Source organism: Sylvia atricapilla, chromosome 3 (genome assembly GCF_009819655.1).
Source record: "Sylvia atricapilla isolate bSylAtr1 chromosome 3, bSylAtr1.pri, whole genome shotgun sequence".
Lineage (NCBI taxonomy): Eukaryota > Metazoa > Chordata > Aves > Passeriformes > Sylviidae > Sylvia > Sylvia atricapilla.
In genome coordinates, this window is record NC_089142.1 from 60842612 (window position 1) to 60855480 (window position 12869).

At 37.3% G+C, this 12869-nt stretch overlaps 1 protein-coding gene across 2 annotated transcripts in view; it reads left to right on the forward strand.

Annotated features, from left to right (window-relative positions):
• Window positions 1-9867, forward strand: part of SNX9 (sorting nexin 9) — a 61619-nt gene extending 51752 nt beyond the window's left edge. For both annotated transcript variants that reach the window (XM_066315529.1, XM_066315530.1), the window contains exons 14-18: window positions 2309-2385; window positions 3390-3479; window positions 4844-4958; window positions 6387-6478; window positions 7812-9867. In XM_066315529.1, coding sequence (XP_066171626.1) covers window positions 2309-2385; window positions 3390-3479; window positions 4844-4958; window positions 6387-6478; window positions 7812-7859 — 422 coding nt within the window. In that variant the 3' untranslated portion in view covers window positions 7860-9867. The remainder of the gene's footprint in view (window positions 1-2308; window positions 2386-3389; window positions 3480-4843; window positions 4959-6386; window positions 6479-7811) is intronic.
• The last annotated feature ends 3002 nt before the right edge of the window (window positions 9868-12869 follow it).

The following is a 12869-nucleotide window of genomic DNA, read 5'->3' on the forward strand; positions in this document are numbered from 1 at the left end:
GCTAGTACATCAAACTTTGTGGTTTTTCCTACTGAATTATATTAAAATATACTTTGAAAGAAAAGAAAACAAAAATTCTTTCTGGCAAAAAATTTGTCTGCCCCAGTCAAGACTTGGAGTGTTAGTTCCCCCAATACGTCTGGTGTATTCCTTCTGAAATTATTATCACTGGCATTTACAAAGTAGTTGAACTGCTAAGAGATGCTCTGTAGTTTTACATCTTTCTTCATCTCCTTGTGACAATATGCAGCCTGTAAATCAATGAAAATATCTGTTTCTCCTTGTGGTTGGGTTGAAATATCTGTGGAATATTACTGGCCATTTTAACTGCTGTTTTTGTAGCTACCTTCAGTCACTGCTTTTAGGCCCCCTCTGTTTCTTCTGGGGATATTTGTACTGAACACTAACATAATTTTGTTATAAATGTTAGCAACATTTGGGGCTTTCTGCTGTTTCATTGATTAAAGAACCCCTGACATCCTGATGTATTCTTGCACTGGGACCCAACTCAGCTTTCACAGACTGAGTTGAGGCAATTCCCAGCTTTGCATTGGTTCAGAAGCTGAGAATAAAAAATGATTGGTGTTGGGAGGGTTTGTCTAGATCCTTTGAAGCTCTATGAAGGTTCCTTGAGTGAGCTTGGCACAGAAAGGAGGGATTTTGTTGTACTTAGTCAACTTAAATATACATTATACATATTATACATACTCTTCCTTTTTTTTTTTTTTTTTCTTCTTTCCTTCCCCAGATTTGTTCCCAGATAGGGAAATTTACCATCTTTTATGGCATTATAAAATGAATGGCAACATCTAGACCAACCTGGCTTCTGACTCTGAAGCCACCCCATTTTTTATTCCAAAATCTAGGAGTCAGTTGCCTAAGCAGCAGTTACTTCAAGGATACTTCTGAGCAGATAAAAGAATTCTGAAGTACTGAAAATACTCAAGCATAAAATAATAAAATTGATCACTCTCCATTTTTTATTGTTTCACAAAAAGTTGAAGATATCTTATGAATTGTGTACCTCTTGAGTCTCAAAATGGGAATTAGTGTTGATTTTATTTTAATTTTATTCTAACAGGCCCAAATAGAAGAAAAATAATGATTTGTTTAGCAGTGTTGGTGTTACTGGACTTACTAGTTCTTAGGACCTTGCCTCACAGCTTTTTCACTTTATGAAACCAGTCTAATGGAAAGTAGGAATCAATTGATGGAACTGAAGCTACATTCAGTCGTTACCTAGTTTCCTTTAGGACATGCTAAAATGAAGGAATCCTATGTAATAAATCTCTAATGTAGATTAGACCATATGTTGTAGTAAAACAAGGTACTTCGTTGTTCAGATTAATCATTAATGAAATCTACGGTACTTTTCAGTTAAGTCACTGATTAATATCTATAGAATAAAATCAAAAAGTTCATAAAAGACTAACCACTGCCTAATATCACGACATGATGAAAGCATAAGAAATTTTTTTTTTCTTAAACTAAAGTTTGATATCTGCAAACTATAGCTTTGCCTTTCTGCTGTCTACCTCAATTTGCTTTCTGTACTGTTGACTACGTGCTTTGGACAAGCTAACATGGATGGGAAGGTGAAGTGGCATGAAACATACAAGAATGTAAGGCTTGTTTCCATCTTTGTCCCACGTAGCCTGTCCTGTTAGTAATACAGTGTTATGAGTGCTTGTGATGTTGTCTAGCTTAGGATTTATGGTGATGTCTGTATTGTAAAGTGTAGATTGTAGGGCCCTTTGATCTGTTTCATATGAGGATGAAAGTTAGAAACTCACTCTGAAAACCAGTGAATTTTACAGAGCTTGAAAATATTATCTAATAATTCCCTAAAGGATCAGAAGTCTTGCTATCAAGGAAAAAAGGGACTTGAGCCTCCTTTTGCTTCTCTGACCTTTGAACAGTTGTGGTCCAGGACTGTCAGAGAGCTCAGGGCTAATAGCACATCAGCTTTGCCAGTCTGCCTTTTGTAACCCTCTTCATTCTTCCTTCCTTCCCATCTTGGTAGACTTCCTGTTGCCCCATGTGGAGGAATACCTGTGTATTTAAACTACATAAAATTATTAAATGTGCAAGTAAGTAGTGCTAATACTGTGGTAGAACATTAATTTTCTACAGAACCTTCCGTTTTCCTCCTTTAATTTTTTTTAAATTATTTATTTCTGCTGGTTATAAAAGGATGGCTAGGCATTTATTATTGAAAATAGGCTATTTTATAAATTTGCCTTGAATCTTGGCAAGTTTCTTGTTTCAATTGACTTACTGTAATTTGAACACTGATGTTTGCTTCTAGGAGAATCTGATCTCAATGGAGCAATAACAGAAGCAGGGAAAACTTATGAAGAAATTGCCAGTCTTGTAGCAGATCAGGTAGGACCATTACGAATGCAATGGCACAGTGTGTACAAACATATCACTTATTTGGATTACTTCTGACTTTTCTTTTTTTCCTCTTTGATTAAAATATAGCTGCTACTGCTATAGACCAGTTGAATGAAATTGCTATTAACAATTTTAAATGCATTTTCATCTTCTTTTCTACACTGTGTCAGCTCAGGGGGAGTGTCATGAGAGGGCATTTCTGTTGGTCAGAAAGCCCATGTTCTGGTTTATAAAATACTAAAATGACTGTTTGCTTTTTAAACGGGCTCATTTTCTGATGTCTGTGAACTGTCTCCATTACTGATACAAAAGAATTATATTTAGTCAAGGACAGAGTTTCTGCCTTCCCTCTACATTCCCCAAGTGTCTACAGGATCCAGATTTTGCTGTTGCTCCATATGGGGGAATACCTGTGTATCAAACCTGTTCCACTGCCTTGACATGCAGTTGCCTGCTTCAGAAAAATGTGGCTTAAATAAACCTTGATTGGTATTGAATTGGTATTGAACACTGATATTTAGCATTTTTATGCTTATTTATGCTTTTTAGCATATTTATGCTTAAAGTCTCCAAAAGCAGATCCTTTTTATTTCAAGGTTGAGTCTGAAAGTTCTTAAAACATCTTTCCACACTGACAACTAAGGAGATGCACCTATGCATGTACATACTTGTATATGATGAGAGACTGTACTGGAAACTCTTCTTGGGTGAAAACTTAAGGCAAAACCTCTCACTTCATGAGCTAGTGTTAAACGAAACAAAGAACAGAGGCATCTGCACAATGATGCACAGTGCCTTGCTCTAAAAAGCTTATATTTTTTCAAAAAGTCTTCCCTCATATGAAAAACTTGCATAAACAATATTTTGGTTTGGGTTTTTTCAATTGTTCCTTTCTCTTTTTCCCCTTTGCCCTTTCTTGGCATCATAGTTTCTTTTCTGTGATGTTAATTTGCCGCAGATACTTTGACTAACACTTATGCTTTGTTTGTTAGCCAAAGAAAGATCTTCACTTTTTGATGGAAACAAATCATGAATATAAGGGATTTCTTGGTTGCTTCCCTGACATCATAGCAGCTCACAAGGTATGTGAAGAGCCTTTCTTTTTAAGAGCTGGGCACTGGGGACGGCAGCAAAAGTGGTGGTATGGTACCCTGCATTTGTGCAGCAGCCTGGCCCTTGCTGCTGAAACACTGGAAGTTTCTGTGAAACTGCTGTGTTGAGTTTTGAAATAAAAAGTAGACGGAAGAAAAGCTAGAATTCCTCTCAAGAATATCACAACTTTCTGCTATAGCAGAGCAGTAGGAAGTTCATGATTTTCTTCAGGTTGACTTTATGTCCTAGTGGAGTGAATAGCAGTAGTGTAGATTCATAACATTTGAGCCTTGTGCGATAGTTAATAATAAAACCATACAAGTATTGTAGGAAGACTTGTGTACACTTGCATGGCCAGCTTGCTGATATGTGAGAAATAATCATGCACTGTGTGTAAGCTCTAATATTTCTGGGGGTAAGAAAAAACAAAGAAAATACACCAGCAACAAAACCCAAACACTTTGTAACACAAAACCCATGGTATATGGTTTTGGATATGCTGCCTTTTTTTTTTTTTTTGGTCATAGAGTTTTCCTTATGATCATGTGTCTGCTGCAATGTATTTCAGGAAACTAAATATTGTGAAGTATTAAAACAAGTGCACAAGTATCTGGGGTTGTGGTTTTTTGATCACTTGAAGTTAAATGTATAGAACAGTGACATAAGAACATACTTCTGAGAGTAACAAAGATAAAAGCATATCAGATTTGTGTGTTCTGTCTTCAGGACACTTACAGTCCCTCATCCCACAGAATCATTGGGGGAAAATACCATGAAAGAAGAAAAAATGTTTTTAAAACTTGAAACATAAGCCCACTGTCAAGAGACATGTAAATAGATTCTGTTGCATGTTGTTTGACACAAATACATTGTGTAGGGGAGGCATATCTTTTTATGCTTGTTGTTTATGTGACTCAAGGATTTTCCTGAATCAGTGGCTATACACTGCAATGAGTTGTAGTCCCTTGAAAAACAATTTTATGTTGCCTCATCTTGTAAAATGTGCAAATAAGATTCTGCGGGCTTTTGGATGTCAGTTATGTTGGTCATCTGCAATTTGAAACTTGGTCCATTTGTCCTTTTAGTATATATATATCATTGTGTATTACTGCCTATATCCAACTCAACTTGCTGATGACTCTGATCATGCTTGTGTTTGAAGTCACTTTTTCCAAGGACTCCTGGAAGAAATAAAGTGAAATAACAAACTTTGGATGAAAATATGAGAAGGCAGAATCAATCATTTTGTGTATATATGTTTACTGAATGAAAACTCAAAATGTAGCTAGTGGCATTTTAGATAAGACCCCTAAGTTGAGTACTCTTTTAACCTTTCTGCATTTGGTTTCTACAGGGAGCAATAGAAAGAGTGAAGGAAAGTGACAAGTTAGTTGCAACCAGTAAAATAACGCCACAAGACAAACAGAACATGGTGAAACGTGTGAGCACCATGGCTTATGCACTACAAGGTAAACCAAATTTTGAGCTAAATGGCAGTGTTGTAGACCTCTGAAGGACTTCTGTTAAGCAGTGTACTTTTAAAGAAAATCTGCTGCTGCCAGGAATAAAATCTGGCCATCCATGGGTTGTTTGTGGAGGCTTTTTTGTGACCTGCTTAGATTTTTTTTAAATTGCAGTTATTTTGCCTTCCCCTTTTTTCTTTTTAAATCTTGTGTCACTGCTGCAAAAGACACGTATTTTAAAAATTCAATTAAAAAAACCCAGAACAACTACCCCAGGCTGATTCTTTGATTTGGAATTGGTAATGTCTCAAATCAAAAGCATGGACCCTGGTGCAAGAAGCAGGTCATTATGAGCAGAAGTGTTTTTCTGAGTTTTAGTTTAGTCAGACATAATCCATTTCCCAGCTGAGATTCATGTCCTTTTAGATAAGGTCTTTTCTGGATGTTTTTTGAATGAACTTTTTCCTCTTTAGGTTAGAGGTGTTGTAAATATAAGGTACAGCACACCACACTAGAAAAATGGGGGAAGTGAGGAGTCAGGGCTCAGTCCTGCAGGATATCAAGCCATTAAGTGCATCCTGTTCCTGACTTCAATGAGATTACTCATTGCTGAGGGGGTTGCATCATTTTTAGATGATTTAAAGCGAAGAGTACTCGATATATTATGTGATGAAGTCAGAGCAGCACAAAAAATTCGTTTTAAAAGCAACCAAAATATCTCCCCACCCCCTTCTTCTTAGTCACAGTGACACAAGAGGATTGTGTTTTATGTGTGGTAATTGTGGAAGAGACCTCTAGGATGACTTTTACAGTGTAGAATATTTCTTCTTCTTCCACTGATATCCCAAAATATATTTACTTCTTTCAGCCATAAGCTGTGATCTGAGAAGAGATGTAGAAGTTGGTGTGTTACAGATTCAGTAATACTGTTTCTCAGGTATCTATTGAAACAGCCTAAGTAAGGAATGGGTCCGAGAATGGGTCAGACACTACTAGTTGTATCTTTTTTTTTTTTTTAGCTAAGTATTTTACAGCTGGGGCTTACAACTTGATATCCATACTCTTGGAAATCTGAATGTCCTAACCAAAATTCCATTGGAAACCCTTCAGGAAGGAACAATTATCTCAGTAGAAGAAAATCCTGCTTGTGTTTTTTATCAAATCTTTGTGCACCTGAGTATTGTAACACAAGAACCTGGCTTTGTCCAGGAAGTGTCCAGGTTGGTGTATAATTGACCCCTACCAATCTGACAAACAGTTCCACTATAACTTGAGTGCTGCAGGCAGAACAGGTTGTGGAAGCATGAGAACAGTAACTGTGCTGGCAGGTCTGGACACTGAGCTTGCTGCAGAGTAACTAACTTGAACTGAGTGAAACTGTTCCCAATTATAAGTGCTTCTGTTAAATAATTTGTCTCCCGGGTCTGATTGCAGCTGAGATGAATCACTTCCACAGTAACCGGATCTATGACTACAACAGCGTCATTCGTCTCTATCTGGAGCAGCAGGCACAGTTCTATGAAACGGTGAGGGACAGGGCTTCAGCGCTGTTTGCTTGGCATGGACTGTGCTGCTGCTTTTATAGGAAATAATCCATGCTCCCACAGAGCAGATATTTGAAGAATTGTACAAAAAATTGTAAAAGGAATTGTAAAAATCCTGAAAACTGAAAGAGTGAGTTAAAATAGTATTTTCCTATAGACACTGTCCTATGAACATGATTATTACAATAAACCTAGTAGAACTAAAAACCACTGTTCAGAAACCATATTGTTGATAGCTTGACTTTCCCCTGTCCTAATGCCTGTACTAGGGTTACAAAGAATTTTAGTTCTCCAATGTGCGGTAAGCAAGGCCTGCTGCACTGAACAGAACAATAAAACATTTCCACAAAACCTTCCTCTCATAGGATGGGAGTGAGAAGGGAAGCTTTTGTGATTTAAAGCCTGATGTGTACAAGTGTGGGGCAGGAGGGACAGGAATGTTTCAGGTGACATTAAATATCTTAAATCTGAGCAATCTCTCTACCACTGTAGTTCTCATTTAACAGTGTTCTCATGCATGTATTCCTTGTGATTTTTTTAAATAAACCATGAACAAGTTTTCTAACATGATATGCTGGTAAAACGTTTGAGTTTGAATGTGCTGGAACTTGACTTCTATCACTAAAAGTAATCTCATAAGTAACTGGTGCCCCTTCACAGATGTAAAAGTTGCCAGTGGAGCTTCAGAGGTATCTTTAGTAGGTGACAACTATAGGTCCCCCATCAGGTCACTTTGCCTACTTTCCTTAACACATCTGATGGGGTTAGGCTTAGGTTTCCCCTTACCTTCTTTCAGCCTCTTGTCCAGTCTGTTTCAATCCCTCTGGTTTGAAGCCTCACCAGTTTTCTTGTGCAAATGCTCTCTCCCCCAGTACATGTTCACATGTAGGGTCATAGCTACCATGAGAACTGTGGGGAGCGCACAGGAGCTCTGTTCTGATGTTTCAGCCTTACTTCAGCAGGGAGGTGGGTTTCCTGGAAAATCTGGCTTTGTTCCTGTAGCTCTATGGTGCAGTGCAGTGCTAGATAAACAGACAGGCAGAATAACAGCTCTGCCTACAATGCTTTCTCCAACACAACTGGAGCAGTGAAAGTTAACAAGGCAAAAAGTGCCTTAACCAAATTAACAAGGCAGAAAGTGTATATATGAGAAGCCTTTATAATGGAATGTTTTGAGAATCCTGCATACACAAAACTTGCAGTAATGCCTGCAGTTTTTCATTACAAGGGAACACCTAATTCCTTAGCCTGTCATCATATTTCTGCACAGTGTAAAGTGATTCCATATTAAATATCTTCTGTTTCTTTTTTTCAGATTGCACAGAAGCTGAGGCAGGCACTCAGCCGCTTTCCTGTGATGTAGAGAAGAAGGAGTATTCAACAATAAACAACAACTCCAAAGTGTTTTTCTGATGTGGGGGCAATGCTAATAAAAATTTGTTAGCCTTTGCAAAAAGAAATTCCAAAAAGCCCCAAACCAACAAGAATCAGTTGTAAAAAAAAGTATTATTTAAAATTTTACTTTATCAGCCTAAATCATACAATAAGGCTCTCCTGTCTTGAAAGCTCTCCCATTTGTGTCATTATTTAAATAAAAACAGCTAGGTAATGCTGTCAGTTATCGGGATCTAAATTACCAAACTGGTATGTTGCCATGGATTTCACGAAGACTTGTTTATCAGATGTTCTTCCAAAAACTCTGGATCAACACCAGAGTGACACATTTGTAGCTTTTTTTTTTAAGTGGGAAAGCAGACAAACTTAAGAAAATGACTTAATATTCATTTATATTCTGTTGAGCTCTCCAGCGATTCAGTAACCAGGAGGAATTATATTCATGTATGTTTCTGGCACATGTTTGTGATAATCTCCTGAATGAACGCTTTGTTCTTAAGTTTTGCTTCCCATATGCAGCCATGGCATCCTGCTCCCAGTATGACTTCTGGTAAATATAAATCATTCTTCCCTCTCTTTTTTTTCCTTCTAACTAAATCTTGTCCTTGTGGTGCACCACCTCAGAGCTTATGTCAGGCTCACTTTTTCACTATGCACTGTGTAAGAAGACAAAGTACAAATAAGGAATGAGCCATTCAGGAAAGTGTGAAAAACAGTTTTCCATACCAGCACTTTGACACCCCCAATGCTACGCCATAAGGCACTGGTGTTTCTCAGTGCTGTACAGGGCCAGCTTCCCCTCTGACAGTTTGTAGTGTTTCAGCAGAGGGGACACTGCCAGATCTTACCCCAACTAGTAGACATCCCCAAATTCCAACTAAGCTCAGGTCTTAGTATGGTGTGCTGTTGGTTCAGGTTGACTTTCTGTTGCCTTCTAATGCAAACTCAAAGGTGACAAAAGTACTGAATGACATCATTAGCTATCACACAACCTCTGTTCTTTGATCATCATCTTTTATCAAGTCACTAAGTATCCTTTTCCATACTACTGAAATACCATATGAGGCCTTGGCTTTTCACAGAATCAAACCAAAAAAGCCACCACCGACTGTTTTCACAATGGGCACCAAGTACAGTAATTCATTTCTTGCCACAGGCAAGCAGGAAAGCCAAAATGCAGTTTTTGCTAAAATGTGCCTAGAAAACAAATATTTTAGTTTTTAAAAAAAACAACTAAAAAAGGCATTTTACCAATAAGCCATTCTAAGTGACGGGTATAGTCTGCTGGTTCAATAGTTGCCTTACTCTGTTTTGCATCGGTGTTACTTTTCTGTGCTAAAAGGAAAATCTGGGTCTGCCTGAATAACCTGAAACCAAACCAAACGAGACTAAGCCTAAGTCTAGATGCTTCTCAGTGTCACGAGTTTTGTTCACCTTTTATAAACCTTGTCCTTTTCTCCTCCCAATTTTAGTTGTTTGCTTCCAAAATTCCATAGTGCAGCGTTGTTTGATACAGCCATTTAAATATGTACAAATTGTAAAGAATGTGTATAAATGTTTTACACCAAATGTAAGATCTGCTTGCATGTAGAAGCAGCTTATATAATAAATTGTTACAATGTGTACAGTAAATTCTGAAATCACTTTTTCAAGCCAGCATTTTTTTAGCATTTGTATATTCACTTTTTGGTAATGAAATCTCTTTGTAACAGACTCTTCATTTGGGAGGGGGAAGGGGGTTCTTTTTACCAATCCTTAAATAGCTCCATATGCACTAAAGTTGAAAGCTCTTTATCTTGAATAGATTGTTTTGGAATCTTAAGTGTAAGTTCTGCATTCCCAGTGCAGGAAAACAGTCGCAACTGTGTCAGATACAACATTTTGGGGGAAAAAAAAAACAAACAAAAAAACCCAAACTGTTTAAAGATTTCTAGTAAAATGAAGTTAAACTGATAATAAATATTTATGTATATCCACCAGACTATTTTATCTTTTTCTTTGAAATCATCACGTTGGTTTTTAACAGGCTGAATGCAGTATGAGGCAAATCCTGCCTGTAGCTTTTCACCAGCTTACACACGGGCCAGCTGAGGAATGAGGAAGCATCCATGTGTGTTCTGTAAAGCAGGCATCCCAACTGGATGGTATAATAGTGCTAGTGACTGCAAACCAGCAAAGGCTACGCATATGTTGTAAGCTTTCTTTATTCAGGTCAGTCCAGCTCGTGGTGGATGGAACCCTCCTGACTGCAAATAAGTAGTAGAGCACAGTGCTACTGTGTATTCCTGGCTTTGTGTCAGCATGGTGTTGACCCAGAATAGAAATTCGATTGTCTTTGATATTTGTTTTTAAATTAGACATGAATAGTGGTATAGTTTAATTGCATGAGCTGGGGGCAACAGAAAATGTGCACACTAGAGATGTAGTTGTAAAACAAATAGGAAGTTAGTGCAAGACTTGAGCAGTGGTCTCCTGTGTTTTGTTTGTCATAGCTGAATAATTAGTGTCTGCAGCACCAGTAAGCCTTACTACTGTTTCCTGGCTTATGTTTTCCTTCCAGGGAGATCCAAACACTGGCATTAGCCCAGTGACTTCATAAAAGACATCAACTGCCCAAGCTGTTTGGTTTAACTTTATACTTTAATTGCTTGTTCTGTTACTGCAACTACATCCATTTTTTAAAAATAAAAACATAGCTGTACAGAGAGGAAGGCTACCTGCATTTCTTGTTTGCAGTTAATCCAATATGGGATTGCAGCAGCAGACTTGGTTATAGGTGTGGTTTTGGAGGAGTACTGTTGATACAATTAGAGGGTCCTTCGGTAAGTAAAGGAACTTTACATGAGTATGGAAATTTTTACAATCAAGCAATTCCTGTTTTCTGTGACAAGATAATTGAGAAAGTACTACCATAACAGACACTTGATCCTAATTAATACATCAATTTAACTGCTATCAAAATTAGTCTAGTTCAGGCTCTTAGAAGGAATTCAGACTAACAGCCTTGGAAAGAAAACTCTCACAAAGGAAGAGATGCATCTCTTGTGCTGTGGCTTTAGTTTGACATACACCAGATGCTCTGCCAGTCTGGATTGGCCAAAACTATCCCTCCACAGCCTCAGGATGTGTAGTCCAGCAACCAGGAAAGCATTTGCTAGGAAAGTGTCCTGCTTCTGCTGCTTCTGCCTCTCACAGGGCTTCCCTCTAAGACATGAGCATGCACCAGGCAGAGGCCAGTTAGCTGGCAAGAGGTGGGGCGGTCTTTGGTCAGTTGTTTTTTTCACATACTTTCCTATAACTCTTCTGATAAAATTAGTGCTAATATCTGAAGTAACCACTTGAGCAGAAAAAAAAAAAAAAACCAACATTTTTCTATCTAAACAACCCTAACAAAAACAACCTTATAGAATTAGAAATATATTGACTGGCTGGTGACCAATCCACCCATGCTGTCATGTGGCAATGTCAGTTACACCCATACTGTTTGAAAGAACATCTGAGTCACAAACTTGGATTAGCTGTTTTCTCCCTTTTTTTTTTTTTTTTGCCTTTCCCATCCATGGCTCTTTGCACATGAGTTGTGAGATCTTTGCAGTATCCTTAGGATATTGAATTTAAACTGCCTTAATTTCCTTGTCTTATAAAGAATGTGTTTGTCTTCGTCTATTTTTTATCCTCTGGGGCTTTTAATCTTGCTTGATTGGCCAGATTTTCTTAAACTAACCTATATTTTTTGTGTTCCTTCAGATTCCAGCTAGTATTCTTACTGACTTCCTGCTGAACTCTAGGTTCTTCTCATCTACAGGATTAAAAGCTGTTTGCTTCACAGTAGGATTTATTAGTTTCTTTGAACTGATCCTGTCTATCTGAAGCCAGCTTTCTCATTTTTACTAAATATTGTTCTTTATTCTTCCTTTATTCTAACCTGTGGCTGTATTCTGTTAAAATACATTTTTGTATGTCACAGTTTTCTGTCGGGGCTGAAGCAAGTAAGTGTAATACTTACTATTTTCTGTTAACAACAAACTTCTGCTACCCTTTGTTTTCCCTTTATACCTACTATCTCCAACAACTATTCATTTTTAAAATATATTTGCTAATAAACTTGTCATAGCACACATTTGTCAATTCAAGGTCACTTTTAATTCACATTGCCTTCTGTTGCAATTAAATCTCAGTAGATCAAAATCTAAAATTGTTGCTCTTCACTCGTTTTTAGTCTTGTGAAATGTCATTCCCAAAAAACCCAAATATTTGATGAACTGCTTTCCTAAAAAGCATGTAGTTTTGAAGATGTAATTAAGTTGCTAGTTCCAAGAAGTTTGTTAGAGGTTATCTTAGTGGAATAACAAACATTAGGATTTTAAAAATAACAGAAGATATAGAAAGATTGTGGGAACTTTTTAAAAAACACTATTATGTGGTTTGGTTTCTTTTGAATTGTATTTTAGTTATTTGACCTTAGTTATTGACCTGTCCCTATTAAATTGCTTGTCAGAGCATCCTCCCACACCCACCTGTGTGATTATGTGATGTCTCAATGACTAATGAATTTGGTCACCCACAGGAGACACAAAAATAGTGGGACAGCAGACTGAAGTTTATAGAATGAGGATTGTAAAGAACGTGTTCTCTTCCTTTTGATACCAAATGAGAGAATAAAGGGGTTGAAAACAGGGCAGTAATAAATTGGAAGACAAGACAAGCCTTTTATTTGTGACCTTTTATAACAGCACGTCTGAAGAAAATTGGTCTGTAAAAAAAACCAAAACAAAAACAGTTGTGGATGAAACTGGATGCTAAATATAACAGTACATCCAATGGCAAAGTTAAATATTTATCAGCCTTCATTCAAGCTGTAATTACATCAAGATTTAGGTTTGTTAAGGTACTAGTTGTTGTACTCTATAGCCCTTGGTATACAGGAATAGTATCAGTTTATAGGACTATGAATTATTTGGAATAATAATTATGCTAA